The sequence below is a fragment of the Myiozetetes cayanensis genome, unplaced genomic scaffold, assembly GCF_022539395.1.
Source record: "Myiozetetes cayanensis isolate MyiCay16 unplaced genomic scaffold, myiCay2020 scf13, whole genome shotgun sequence".
Classification (NCBI taxonomy): Eukaryota; Metazoa; Chordata; class Aves; order Passeriformes; family Tyrannidae; genus Myiozetetes; species Myiozetetes cayanensis.
In genome coordinates, this window is record NW_026086937.1 from 18823608 (window position 1) to 18838065 (window position 14458).

Genomic DNA, 14458 nt, shown 5'->3' on the forward strand with positions numbered 1-14458 from the left:
TTGAGATCTGCCTACCCTTAAATAAAGCTCTGCAGCTAGGAATGCTAGAGACATGTACACATGTGTGAGTGCTCCTGGAAAAACAGCATAAACCCCTTCCTTGGCTGAACTGGATGAGGCTTGGAGCAACCTGGTCTAGTGGAAGGTGTCCCTGCCCGTGGCAGGGGGTTGGAATGAGATGAGCTTTAAGGTCCCTTCCAACCCAAACCATTCTGTGATTCTGTGGTCAATCTAGATACCAGCATGGGTTCAGAGCACTGGTTGCCACCTCAGAGATGCAGCCTCTATGGGTAGACAGAAGTGAAAACTGATTGTGCCACAGTGCACACTCCCTGACAATTTGTTGGGACAGGTTGGAAAAGCAGTGAGATGCACCCTATACAGATGTACAAGGGGTTGCTTTACTGCCCCTGATCCCACCTTGTACTGCTTCCATTTTACCTCCTTTTGGGTACAACATTGCCCTTTGAGTCTGCAGCTGGGGAAACACACGGTTCTGATGCCTGTGTCTGCAAAGGGCAGAGAGTAGGACAGCAGCCGCACGCTGAATCGAAATTTAATTGCAGGCAAATCATATGGGAGCGGGTGATTACTGCATCTTCACTGAACTGGAGCCTCGCCGGGCTCCTGCCAAGACCCAAGGGCAGAGCAAAGATACGGAGTGAGGAGGCAGCGATCGCACCCGTCGCCGCGGTGCCGGTGGGATGTGCGGTGAGGAGATGCGCGGTGAGGGGATGTGCGCGGGGACAGAGCCCTGAGAGCGGCGGAGAAGGGACGGTCCCGCCGCTCCGAGAGCACCGACAGGCGGGACCCGCACCTGCCCGGGCGGGGCAAGCAGCGGGGGGCGGACCGGGAGCGCCGGACCCGGCGGGGTGGGTGAGTCCTCCCGCGCCGGGGGCTCGGGAAGAAAGTTTAAATGCCGGTGCCGGCGCGGGTGGAGCGGCCGCCCGGGGGTCGCGGGGCCGCCCCACGTCTCGTGTGACGCGCGGCGAGAGCCCGCCCGCCCCGGGCCGGGGGGAGCGACAGTGCCCGGGAGAGGCGGAGCGGGGCCGCCCGTCCCTCCCCGCCTCCGGCCCCGCACCTGCCCGGGCGCGCAGCGGCGCGGGGACCGCGCGGGGCCGGGCCGCGCCGCGCCGGGCGGGGATGCGCATCCCTTGGCGGCAGGATGCCGGAGGGGAGCGCGGGCGGCCGCGGCGCGGAGAACCGGACGGGCGCCGAGGCCCCGCAGCACCTGTTCCCCGTGCCCGTGCTCACCGGCATCACCGTCGCCTGCGTCCTGCTCTTCGTCATCGGGATCATCGGCAACCTCATGACCATGCTGGTGGTGTCGCGGTTCCGGGACATGAGGACCACCACCAACTTCTACCTGTCCAGCATGGCCTTCTCCGACCTGCTCATCTTCCTCTGCATGCCCCTGGACCTCTTCCGCCTCTGGCAGTACCGGCCCTGGAACTTCGGGGACCTCCTCTGCAAGCTGTTCCAGTTCATCAGCGAGAGCTGCACCTACTCCACCATCCTCAACATCACAGCGCTCAGCGTGGAGCGGTACGTTGCCATCTGCTTCCCCCTCCGAGCTAAAGTCATCATCACCAAGGGGAAGGTCAAGCTGGTCATCCTCTTCCTCTGGGCCGTCTCCTTCATCAGCGCCGGACCCATCTTCATCCTGGTGGGGGTTGAGCACGAGAACGGCACGAACCCCCTGAGCACCAACGAGTGCCGAGCCACCGAGTACGCCATCCGCTCGGGGCTCCTCACCATCATGGTCTGGACCTCCAGCATCTTCTTCTTCCTGCCCGTGTTCTGCCTGACAGTGCTGTACAGCCTCATCGGGAGGAAGCTCTGGAGGAGGAAGAGAAAGAACATCGGTCTAAACACCGTCATCAGGGATAAGAACAACAAGCAAACTGTGAAAATGTTAGGTACGAGTCTCCTTGCTCTGTTTTTCCAAAGGATGCGTGTGCTTGTGTGTGTGTGTGTGTGTGAGAGAGAAAGACTGAGAGCTCTCTGGTAGTTTACTATAGTTGCTTCCAAAGGAAAGCATTTATTAAAAATGTTTCATGCAAAGGGATAAACCTCCAGGAATCTGTAGAGTAACTCTCCTCCTCCCTTAGATTTATTCCTGACTGATTTGAGCTGGGGACTCCCAAACAGTTAAACAAACGTTAATAACAATCCCTGACAAGGACAAATACTACAGTTATAATTAGGTTGTGCCCTGGAGATTTTTGAGAATTTTTGCTCTTTGGTTGTGGATACCGATGTTATTTACAGAAGAACAGTTTATTTGATTTTTAAACAGAACTAAACCCTTCTGAAACCATGAAGTTGAGCTGCAGACTAAGTAGGCAGGGCACGATGTGCACTTTGTGCAGATTTGTATGAAAAGAGTATCAAGGTTTTAGCAAATTGGAATTATTTCCTACCATGGCTGTATAAGCTTATGAAAATTAATCTGAATTTTTACATTAGCCAAACACCAGGATGTGCTGAACCCAGAGCCTTGTGTCTCCTTTGAGGTCTGTGGTGCTGTAAAATCTCACTGACTGTAAGAAAACAGGATTAAGACAACAGACAGTGTTATGCCTAACTTTGTAAATTGACATTACTGAATGCTTTAAACAACAGTTCTGATTGGCACGTGGAAACACAAATTTTAACATCCTAAGTCAGCGCATGTGGTGGGAGTTTGATGAACAAAACCAAAAAAAGTTGTTCTGCAGTTCAGTGTCTGAAAACTGCAGAATCCTGCTGCTGCTGCTGCGTACTTTTAAAGCCAAAAGTCCTCCGCAGTGCAAGTCATCCCATGGATTTCAGGGGGGATGCGATGCTCTGCAGGAAGAAGGTTTCATGGGCAGCAGCTCTGCTGTGCTCATTTCAGTGGGGTTGAAGTGGTGGGCTAATGAGCCAGACAAGAGGTGGCAGTGAGTCCTAGGGACTTTAATTATCATTAGGGAGCCTAACTGATTTTTTGTTCACGTCCTAATTTATTACTATGCAACTGCAGGGAGAATAATAAAACCCACAGCATTCTTTGTGCCCTTTCAGCTACGTTTTATGATCAATAGAATTACCTCAGTCTGCTAAATGTGACCTTGGAAGTAATTAATCATTTACACTCCTGAGATTCAGGATTATGAATCTCCACTTACCATAAGTAAATTACATATATTACTACCATGTTTACATTTCCATAAAGATCTTGAAATACTTACAACTGTTTATTCCTACCCTGAAGTATTGCCACAAGCATTGCAATATTTCAGTCACTTTTTTTTCCTTTTACAAGGTCTGAGAACAGCAAGCAGTGGCAAGACTATGACAGAGAGCCAATATTCCTTAAACGATAACAGTCTGACGCCTGATGGAAAGGTGGAAAGAAGTTAGTGAGGGCTCAGTAGCAGCAGATGCTCATTGCAGTCTAATCTCATTGGTGTTAATGTTCTGCTTAAAATTTAGAAGGCACTTTCTAAGCCTTTAGCAAGTCATGGAACATCAAGTAAATGGGATTAGCATCAACACTTCTCTTAAACTGTAGAGAAAGGTTATGCTTGTGGGTCTGCAATTAAACACCTAAATGTATAGCCCAGCTTGCAAAGGGGCTATCATATCCCATTCCTATTGAAATCCATGGGATTCTTTCTGCATGAATGAAGATCAAACTGTGAAAGCCTGACTAGGCATATGGCAAGCCTTCATGTGCTTAAAATTCTACTCATAATAGACTGTGCTTAAAACACTGTTCATAACGACCATCATGCTAACATTCATTGCATGGATTCATGAGAACACAAGGCCAGGTTGGACAGAGGCTTGGAGCAACCTGGTCCAGTGGAAGGTGTCCCTGCCCATGGCAAGGGGTTGGAATGAGATGATCTTTAAGGTCCCTTCCAGCCCAAACCATTCTGTGACTCTATGAACAGGTTAATTGTAAAAACTGCCCAAGAATGCCAAAAACCCTTGCCCGAGTTTTCTGGTTTTTCTCTCTTTAGTATATTAATAGATACACTCAAAGAAATATGAAAAATAATAAAGGTCAAAGGCACACAGGAAATGAACAGAAAAAGCTTCCCTTTCTCTTGGATCAAAATTCAAATGGGCCACTGTTCAGAGATACACACACATTCCTTATCACTCTACAGACATGATAGTTACATGTAAATGCAACCACAGTGGTAATGTAATATTACAGATACACTGTATAACTATAAATATGCAGTTATATACTATATATTTAGTTTTACTCTTCTCAGGACTAAGTCATGTTCTAAAAAATGGACAAACTGGAGGGGTGCACCACTCTCTTGTTCTTACCTTGGCACATGTGCTCTACAAGTCCACATTCTGGTGTTTTGTTTTATTTTGAGGCCTTTGCCATAAACAATTTTGCTTTGCCTTAAATAATTTTGCGTCCCAGTGATTACATTCTTCACTATAAGCCACAGTGTTGAGCCTATCACATATCATTTGCTTTTGTTGAACACTGTGGATGACAGATTGTTATGGTTTCTTTTTTGGTCACCATTTGGATTCTTTAATTCTCTGTTGATGCAAACATAAGTATTTACAGGTCAGAAGTTTGCTATATCAGATTAGTTGGGCGACGTTCAGGTAGCCTGTTTAGATATGATCAGTGTGTATTAAGTATCACTAATTTATAATCTCAGGGAATGTATTGAGAGACACACAACTAAAAGCTTAGGGGATGTATTTTCACACTTTAGGACTAATTTGCTAAGAGAATAGAACTTTAAAGGAGAATGTTAACCACCTGTTTGTTAATACTCACACTTAACACAATTTCTTCTGCTGTTTTTATTTTAGTTGTGGTGGTATTTGCTTTCATACTCTGCTGGTTGCCTTTTCACGTAGGACGATATTTATTTTCCAAATCCTTTGAAGCTGGATCCTGGGAGATAACAGTGATCAGCCAGTACTGCAACCTGGTGTCCTTTGTCCTCTTCTACCTTAGTGCAGCCATCAACCCCATCCTCTACAACATCATGTCCAAGAAGTACCGTGTAGCCGCCTGCCGCCTGTTCGGACTCAAACCCCTCCCGAGGAAAAGACTCTCCAGCACAAAGCAGGAAAGTTCTCGTGTGTGGACAGAGTCGAGTGTCATCACATGACACGTGGTCTCCAGAGCGGGTGCATCGCTCACTGCATTTCCCAGAAAGCCATAACCAGAAGGGAAAGAGGGCAAGAAACGGGAACCGGAACGTTAAAGCCGTACTTTTGTCATCGTCTGGATCCGCTGAAAGATGGAACGCAAAGATTCAAGGACACAACACACTAAACTCTGACTATAAAAGGAGACAAACGGTCACAGAATTTGGAAACACTCAAGTATTATTTGTCTGCTGCTTTTGCCCATATGAATTTTTAAAGCTGAGTTTAGCCCAGATCCAGGCTGTGCCCTCCTGACCAAATGTGGCCCACTTCACTCGAGAGCTTGTACGACTTCAGTAGCAGCCAATTTGAGCTGAATGTTTCCAGAGTTAGCTTTAGTTTTGCTAAGAATTTTGCTACCATATAACCAGATCCGAGAGAGAAAAAACAGAATTGCCTTTTTGGAGTAGTAAACATGAAATTTGATACACTTTTCATAATCTTGATTTTTAAATAAGCTCACATTTTTCTCAGAAGGAGGAAAATGATTTCTTAAAAAAAAAAAAAAAAAAAAGAAAAAAGAAAAAAGGAGAGGTAAAATGGGTAATTTTAAAACATGCTAAAAATAAATGACCTTCATGTCACATCCAAGTAGAAAGGAAACAAAAAAATGCCTTCACAGAAGTGGCTTACAACATGAATGTACTGAAATATTTTTTTTAAATATATGTCAGTGGGACAAGGACAGGGCTGACTTTGAGACTGCAGTGATGCTATAAAAATGTGGAATGCAATCTCCCACCAAAGTCTTTTTTTTAATATATACTAGCTAAATCATCTGTACATGTTTTGTTCCGTTTGACTGTGAATGACATGATGTGGTTGAACTTGGAAGCTTTTAGTTGTTTTGGTGTTTGTAACGAGTTTGTGGCTACCTGTCCCTAACTGTGCCCCTCCATACCCCAAAGTTTGGTGAGGACAGGTCTCCCTGTAAGCTTGTAAACTCCTCCCCCATTTCTGTTTGAAGTCTGTCAGCCTGTTCCCAGTCCCAAATCCCCCCACAAAGCCCAGTGTGCAGTTGTACTTGTTTACTGAAGTATTGAATTGAGAATATTTTACATTTTTTAACCAACGTGACCTGAGAAAATAATAGAAAAACCTGCATTAAAAGACACAGGCAGACACATTCTCATACTTGATTCATAAAAATCTGAAATTAGATTTAAGTATGCCATTTCAAGGCAAACCAGAAAACGTTCCATCCCCTGTGCTAATAAATATGCCTTATATTGTCTCGCCCACACGTGGATTTTGTAGTCCAGCTCATAGAGCTTCAGTGTGTGATAGCAGCTTTCTGTTCACTTGGCTCCAGTATTCATCACCAGCTCGTCCACAACCAATTCCCCATAGTGAGTTTTCTGTTAGCAGAAGCTTTCCTGCCTTCAAACCCTCGTTCACACCGGGCCACTTTCCACCTGTTACACCTTTAGCTGACGGCGCTGCTCAGGTAAAACTCACAAGAGAATTTGGCCTCCTCTGTATATACCACGTCTTTTCCTAGCACCTGGCGCTTTGCTGGGCTCAGGGGCTGGTTGCTGCTCCTTGGTGGCACCTGAGTCTGTGCCCTCCCCATCCCAGCGCTCGCAGGAGTGCAGGTTTGGGGTACACACACTGTACATCAAGGTACTGCAGAGCTACGGGATCATCTCCCACTTCCCCTCTAACCACATCCTCCTCACTGCCCATTTTGTTCTCTCGCTCGTTGACTGACAAGCAGATCTGATGGCAGATGTCACGCAACTCAGGGAAACAAGACACTGGGGAATCTCAAAAGGACTGTGAAGATGTGAGCTCACTAACGACCCGACTGTGTAAACGAACCCACCACACGTACCCGGCATCACATCAGCGTTTCGAGTCTCACCTGTGTCCATGGTATTAAATGTGAACAGAAAAAGAAATAAAGTGATGAGACCCTTTATAACCTTACTGGCTCAGTGTTGGTGGAGGATTTGGTGTGATTCCCACAGGCTGGAGGAGCTGGTCTCTGTTGGGTTGGCTCAGCACTGCCACGCGCTCTCCTCGCCCGTGGGAGCCCCGTGCAGAAACGTTTAATTTCTCCATATAAACTACAAACACACTAATAACTTCATTTAGCCTGAATATCTCATCAGGAGAGACTGTAAATTTTAGCTATATACTGAAACAATGTGAAATTCCCACACCTTTGTGTATAGAATGAAATTAAAACATTTAACCTGGGGTCACAGAAGACAGAAAGAAAGGGACTGTTTGCTTCTTGGGAGGGAGGATGGGACTTCTTCCTTCCTTCTCACCGAGGAAATAGACTTGCTTCTGCAAGTTATTGGACATTTTGGCCAAATCTAGCAAAATACATGCATTTTTATTAAAGAAGAGTAGCCACTTTCATATGATTCTTGCACAAGCAGGAAAATATTTCATATCTAGCAGGGAACACTTAAACATTTAACAAACCCTGTAGCTGTCACAGGCAAGACACCAGCCATTAGTTTTGCTTTCCTCAGCACTAAAACTTTTCTATATAGACATGCTAAAGCCAGTGGAGTCCCATGCACGTGCCGACTGCAGGTGGTGAATAGAGACCACTGCTTCAAACTGGTACCAGTGCATAATGAACTACTTTTATATGGAAAGCAAGGGGAAAAAAACCCCAAAACCTGGATAACCCTCACTTTTGCCCCATAAAATCCACTCTTGCCTGATGCCTCCAGAAAGATACACACGTCCCCACCGGCACTGACGGATGAATCTGGCATTGCTGGTCTTCAGGGTTATTCATAGAATCACAGAACAGTTTGGGTTAAAAGGAACCTTAAAGGCTTTTTAGTTCAAATCCCCTGCCACGGGCAGGTTGCCACCCACTAGATCAGGTTGCTCAGGGCCCCATCCAACCTGGCCTTGCCCGAGTTGCAAGAAATAACTTCACTGGAAAAATAAAAAGTGTGAGCAGGATTTCAAGAGCATTTTTTACTGAAGAACAGCGAAGTCATTCCAAGGTAGGTACCATCAATCTGTCTCAGGTAGTAACACGGGACAAGGTTCCTCCTGCCTTGTCTCCGGCAGGTTGTACAGGGGCAGAGGGGATGCTGCAGCCAGAGAGGGCAGTGGCAAACAACCTGTGCTGGCAAAGCAGTGCTGGCATTAGTCTCGTCTGTTCTCACCCACCACAGTTCTCAGCATGGACTGGCAAACACTTTCAAGCAGAGAAAAAGCTTTTCTCCTCTGCTTCCCAGAGTATTTCCACAGCAGCTCACGTTCCTGGCATCTTCTCCCCAAAGCCTTCCCTACATGAAAGAGCACAGGTGTGGCCCCCATCCTATTTAGGGTCTGGACATGGTTTCTGAGATCCATTTTTCATGCAGGGAAGACAAAAGCCCTTGCAGGCACTGGGCTGTTCATTAATGTGGCAGACAGGGTAGCTCTGCAGGAAGAGTTCTTTCAGAATCTTCAACCTTCCAATTCTGGAAACTCTTCTCTGTCAGAAGAAACGTTGCCAGTTTTGACTGAAAAAAACCAAAAAAACATATAAAGACTTTAAGAGTCAAAGTTTTGCTGTGTTCTTACTGACTTGTATGTCAGTAGCCCATAGAGGAAATAACTGGAGGTTCATTCATCAAACAGTTCCAGTGTTAAAAGCTTTTCCACCTCTACATTTTGTATCACAGCCTCACAAATAAACAAGAACAATTTGGCTGCATTTTATTTCTTGGCAGTGTGTTAAATTGGCGATGAAATAGGTCAAAAGGACTTCACCAGAAAGCTTCATTCATTTTAGAAAAGTACCTTTGATGGAGGCACACACAGACAGAAAATCATGTCCTATTGTATTCTTGCCAAAAATAAAACATACTGGGAAAATAGCACCTACATGTCAAATTGTGAGATGATAGATATTCAGCAGTTCTGTAAGTTTGTGTCAAGTGACATTTGCACAAGCCCTATTTAAAGCAGCAGTTGTTAGATACCTAAATACCCGGAGAACCCCCTCTCTGTTATGGATTCTGCTGGTTTTGGGGTGCTGCTGCTCTAAGCCCAGTCAGTGTTTCCAGATGGGCTTCTGTACAGTTTGTATCCTTTGCAAAAACCCTGTGGCCTTGAAGAAGGTAAACTGCATCTTGAGAAAAAAAAAAATCAGATTTGGAACAAAAGAAATCCATCTAACTCATCTCCCAGTGATGTCCATGTTCTTTCTCTCCCACACCCTGAACCACCCTCCTCCCACTGCAGCTGAAAGCCCAGTAAGTGATTTCATTCTCACAAATCCTAATAAACAACACCAGCCAAATTTTACTAATTTTTAAACATTATTTGGGAAATAAGAAACCTCTGGCTGACACTGCAGCCTGTGGAGACCTCAACCAGTGGGAGCTGAACACAGGAAACACAGGCTCTGCTTCCAGAGTCCTGCTTTGCATCCCTGCACTCCCTAACAAGCAGAGAGCATGTGCCAGTGGCCAAGACAACACCTACACCTGCAGTGGGATTTGTATCTGCTCATGAATCCTGACAACAGGCCCTGGGCATGTACACACACAGGAGCTTCCTCAAAAATCCTCCAGGTGATGCAGATGGATGTATATCCATAGATGCAGTTGCAGGAGTTGGTATGTCCTGGACACTTCACAGTTTTACACTATTTGCTGTCAGGCACGTGTAGCTGGAGTTACACACTGCCCAGCACAACTCCAGCAGTACCTGGAGAGCTGGAAGTTTGCAGGGCATTGATGTGAATTGTCTCTGCTCATTTAGGCAGGTCCATCATCCATCTAGGGCAGTGGTACACCCCTCTCCACCCATCCCAGCCACCTCCTCCCACCTGTGCTTTCCCACCTGATGTACCACAGCAGACTCCTTCCCAGCCCCACACACAGACCAGGAACTTCATAGGAGCAAAACAATTTCCTCACAGAGACATGCTTGCCAATGGCTTTTCACCGTGAAACAAGATTTCTGGTGCAAGACAGGTAAAACCTGCAGGGGTTTAGCTTTGTGCCCCATGTCTCCGGCCAAACTTTTGCCCAAAGCAGTTTGTTAAATGATGGGGTCCCACTGTGCCAGCTTTATTAGATCATAAAACCAGTTTCCAGAGCCTTGGCTGCTGCTGTTTATGAAAAAAACCAGAAAAGCAAATGTTAGATCAGGATTTGTCTCTCACCTCTGAATTGTGATTATATAAGTACAGCGGAAGAGGATGAAGAAAAGGACAAATTTAATGTCTTCTATTATTGCAGGTTTAGAGGTTTCTGCAGTCAAGCCTTAGTCCAGTTGTCATTCCATCAGCATTACCCAATATAACTGACACTCCTGGGCATTTAACAGGCTTTCTCAGTGCTGGTTTTGCTCAGCAAGAAGAGGGTGGTTCTGCAGCACAATTTTGGAGAGCAAACACCTCCAGAGCCGTGGTGCACACCAATGTGCAGTGTCACCTGGATCCCATCCCTGACACAGTACCAAGCTCTCACACTGCTGGCTGGGAGCAGGCTCGAGGAGCAAACACATGGTGAGCAGAGGACCATAAGCATTGTGTGGTATCCCAGAAAACCATGGGATGGGACATGAACAACCCCCAGCATCTTGAGTCTTCCCTGGGGATTTGGGCATTCATGGGCAAGTCTCTCTGTGTCCTTCACACATGGGGCTGACTCCAAACAGACATCAGTGGTGGACCAGTGCCTGGCTCCCGGTACTGCTCCTCACGAGGAGGGTACCAGCTCCTAAATCAGCACCTAAACCTCGTACTGCCCTGTGGCCAATCTCTGGCCTCTTGTTCTGTGCACAAATACACCCCACTACAGAGAGCTACAGGGTGCTCCTCTAGTTGTACTTCCTTGGAGATAAACCACTCTGTGTTTTGCCAAATGAAGGCATTTTATGGCTCCCCACACCTGCTGTGATTCTTTCACCGGGAGCAAAATGAAGCTTTGGTGACGTGCGTGAGCCCATAAGGCACAATTGCTCTCAGAAACAAAGCACCCCACTCTCACCTTCAGGGGCTGCTCTGAGGGTTCAGGAGATGCTCTCCCAGCAATTGCCCCCACTTGAATGCTGCTGCATCAAAAGAGAGGAGCCTCTTTGCTCCCTTTGCTTTTTCCTCATGCTCTGATTGATTTTCACATGATTGCGGTGCTGTCCATGGGAGAAAAGGCATGGCTATTTCCAAGCCTTTATCCACATTGTTCTTCCCTGCACAGCCTCCTTCCACTAATAACCTGGTGCTGCAAATCATCCCTCATTAGGGCAGGCAGGCAGGGACTCTTAACACCACGAGCCTGTTCTGCAATGAGGCTGCAGCACGACGAGCACTGGGGTGCAGGGATTTAAATAGCTTTAACACAGCAGCATGACAAAAAAGACAGCAAAAACTCACGCTACCAATTCTCACTAAAGTTAAGCCAATATTCATGATCACACTCGGGCAGGCACCTTGACCAGCAGATAACACCTGGGGTGACAATGCTTTTTCTAAAATTCGCTGTGCTGTGCTGGGCACACGAGTGTGGGGCCATGAAAGGTGCAACTGCCTGAGCCAGTTTTGATGGCTTTGAACCCACTGAACTACTTAGTTTGTGAAGAGAGAAGTGGGTACCCAGCCCAATGGTCTCCATGTGCCTTGGCAGCTCCAGGAGAGAAGCGCTGGTGTGGGGCTCATCCCTGAGATGAGCAGCTGCCCTGAGCACCTCTGGTCTAATGCTGGTAATAGAGAATCATGGAATGGTTTGGGTTGAAAGGTACTTTAAAGACCTTGGGCTGGGACACCTTCTGCTAGACCAGGTTTGTCCAAACCCTGTCCAACACACTCCTCGAGCTGCAGTGATGGCTGGGCAGGCACCAAGCTGCATCCTGGGGACACCAATGTGTAATGCAGGGCCTCTGAACAGAGGACACCACCACCAGCTCACAAGCATTTTATGGGAAGAAAGGGCACTTGAGCTACAAATTAATAAAGACAATATTTGCACTGGATTAGGGTGAATTTGTCAACTCTATTCACAAATTAATCCTCACAAGACTTCTGTATCCCTACTGTGTGCTCCATTTTATTTGTGGAGAGCAATAGCTTTCATATGACAGAAAGTGAGAGAGATGAGCTAATAAAATTACCAAGAAATGACATCCACTGAGCACACTGACCCAAGCAGTTATTTATTAACCATGTCAGGAGACTTAAAAATAGTTTTGATTGCAGGCAAGACCATCTATGTCACCAATTAGCACAATAAATGTAACTACTCAAACTAATAACAGCACATTCACCTAAATAACAGCAGATCCCAGGCTAATCCACTGTGTTTAAAAGCATCTTGTGAAACCTCTTTTTATTTCACCCAGCCAAGAATCTGGGCACTGTGAGAGCAACTGCCAAGAGCAGAAACAGATGTAATTGTTCAGAATTTATTAAATGCAGTACCAATGAAATAGCCCTTTCAGGGGATCTCAGCTGGCTTTTCTGCTCAGCCATAAAAACATTGAAACAGAATATCCACATCCCCCTCTCTACTTACTTGTCGTTCTCATTCTCAGAATAAGAGATGCAACATTTGCATCTTTACTCCAAGCCAGGTTAAGGACAGAGAATATCATTCTACACCACTACAATAAATCACAATACATCATGAATTCTGCACCAATTCGAGAAAAATTTTTAGAGCAAATATAATTCAGACTTCACATTTCCAGGCTATTTTCTTTGTAACTTGTCTTTAATACCTTTGGGTGCAGAAAGGTCTAACAGAACCATCCTGCTGAGGGGGGGAATCACCCCATCTTCCCAGTCCATAAATTCGTAGAATGGAATCACAGCTCAGTTTGGATTGGAAGGGACCATAATGATCATCTAGTTCCAAACCCCCTGCCACGGGCTAGGATTGCCCAAGTATTTAATTTTCAGGGGTATTTAAAATACCTCAGCCATGCTTCAAGACAGGAGGGATGGGCAGAAGAGCCTCGGTCCTCTGGCACAGAGGCTGGAGTTGCAACCCACCTACCTCCCTTCAGCAAGAGCTCTTTATTTATAGCAGGCTGGATTTGAGCATCTCCCAAAACTCAAGGACACAGGTGAGCCTGGCAGGGAACGCTCCAGGGGAGCTGAACAACACGGACTGATGCACCTCCAGATCCCGCTTGCTGGGGGGCTCCGTTCGTGCCGCACATGGCTTTGGCACACGAGTCTCTCACGGAGACCCCCCCGCTTTTGCACGGGGCTCAGCTCTCCTCCACCAAACCAAACGTGCCCTGAGCTCGCAACAGCGACTCAAGTCCAGAGCAAAACAAATTCCGCCCGCTCGTTTCCGAACAGGCTCTGCGCTTGCCGAGGGCAGAGAATCGCTGCTGCCATAGAAACGGCAGCCGCCGGCCCCGGGACCACGGGATGCTGCGGGCAGACCTGAGACTGCTCGAACAGTGCCAGGGTCAACATCCCACTGCTGAACCACCCCAAAGGCTGCTGGGAAGGCCACAAAAATACCCCCCAAAAAATACGAGCCTCTGCTCTCTCTGAGAACTTTTCGAAGCTGGTACTTTTCTTGACAGCAGGCAAGAGCTGCTGGCAAACACGGTACGGCCCAAGCTCGGTTACCACTTGCTCCGTGCCTCCTTGTAAAACAAAACCCATGGTAAAGTTGGTGCTACTTACCCAGCTCTGCCTGGTCTGGGTGTGGGAAAGGGACCCAGCACCTCTGCACAAACCTGTGGGTGGTAACATCACAAGGGAACATTCCGAGCTCAAACAGCAAATGCCTAAATCCTTCTTTGCCCTCCAGCATCTCTGCAGACACCCATGGCAATAAACCAGGGACCACCGAAAAGAAAGATCTCCTCAGATACAAAAAGGCTGATTACTATTCTGTAGACATATTTAAATGGTTTTGTTAAAGAGATTGTTTTGGCAAGCACTGTTCAAATAAAAAGGCTGAGCAACCAAGTGAAAAAAAAAGACTTGTATTTCCCTAGGAAAACCCCTCTCATGTTACGAACTGCAGTAATTAAAAAAGCAAACAAATAAAATCTTACACTTACGCAGTCATTTGAGGAAGAAAAACATTTAAAAAATAAGTATTAATGAGTTTGGTAAGAACCGTGCATACGTACCAGATTAATTTGTTTTGAGTAATTGCATTTGTTGTACATAATAAATTAAAAGCTCTGATATTTCAAGCGTTTAACGACTAAGAGATAAAAAAATCTAGGTATAGTTTTGTAAATCCCTAATTTTTCATGCAAAGACTTTAAAAGAAGTTATTAGAACACCTGACTTCAAGATTATTCCTATAAACTTATGCTTCACAAGTAACACAAAATCACTCCAATGACA

The 14458-nt window shown here is 46.3% G+C and overlaps 1 protein-coding gene across 2 annotated transcripts; it reads left to right on the forward strand.

Annotated features, from left to right (window-relative positions):
• The first annotated feature begins 1136 nt into the window (after positions 1-1136).
• GHSR (growth hormone secretagogue receptor) lies at positions 1137-5542 on the forward strand. Of its 2 annotated transcripts, none has more exons than XM_050308097.1 (2): positions 1137-1919; positions 4822-5542. In XM_050308097.1, exons 1-2 carry the CDS (start codon positions 1166-1168, stop codon positions 5124-5126), a joined length of 1059 nt encoding a protein of 352 aa, XP_050164054.1. In that variant the 5' UTR covers positions 1137-1165; the 3' UTR covers positions 5127-5542. The 2 variants fall into 2 exon arrangements, with proteins under 2 accessions (XP_050164054.1, XP_050164055.1); XM_050308098.1 differs by having other exon boundaries at positions 4970-5114.
• The last annotated feature ends 8916 nt before the right edge of the window (positions 5543-14458 follow it).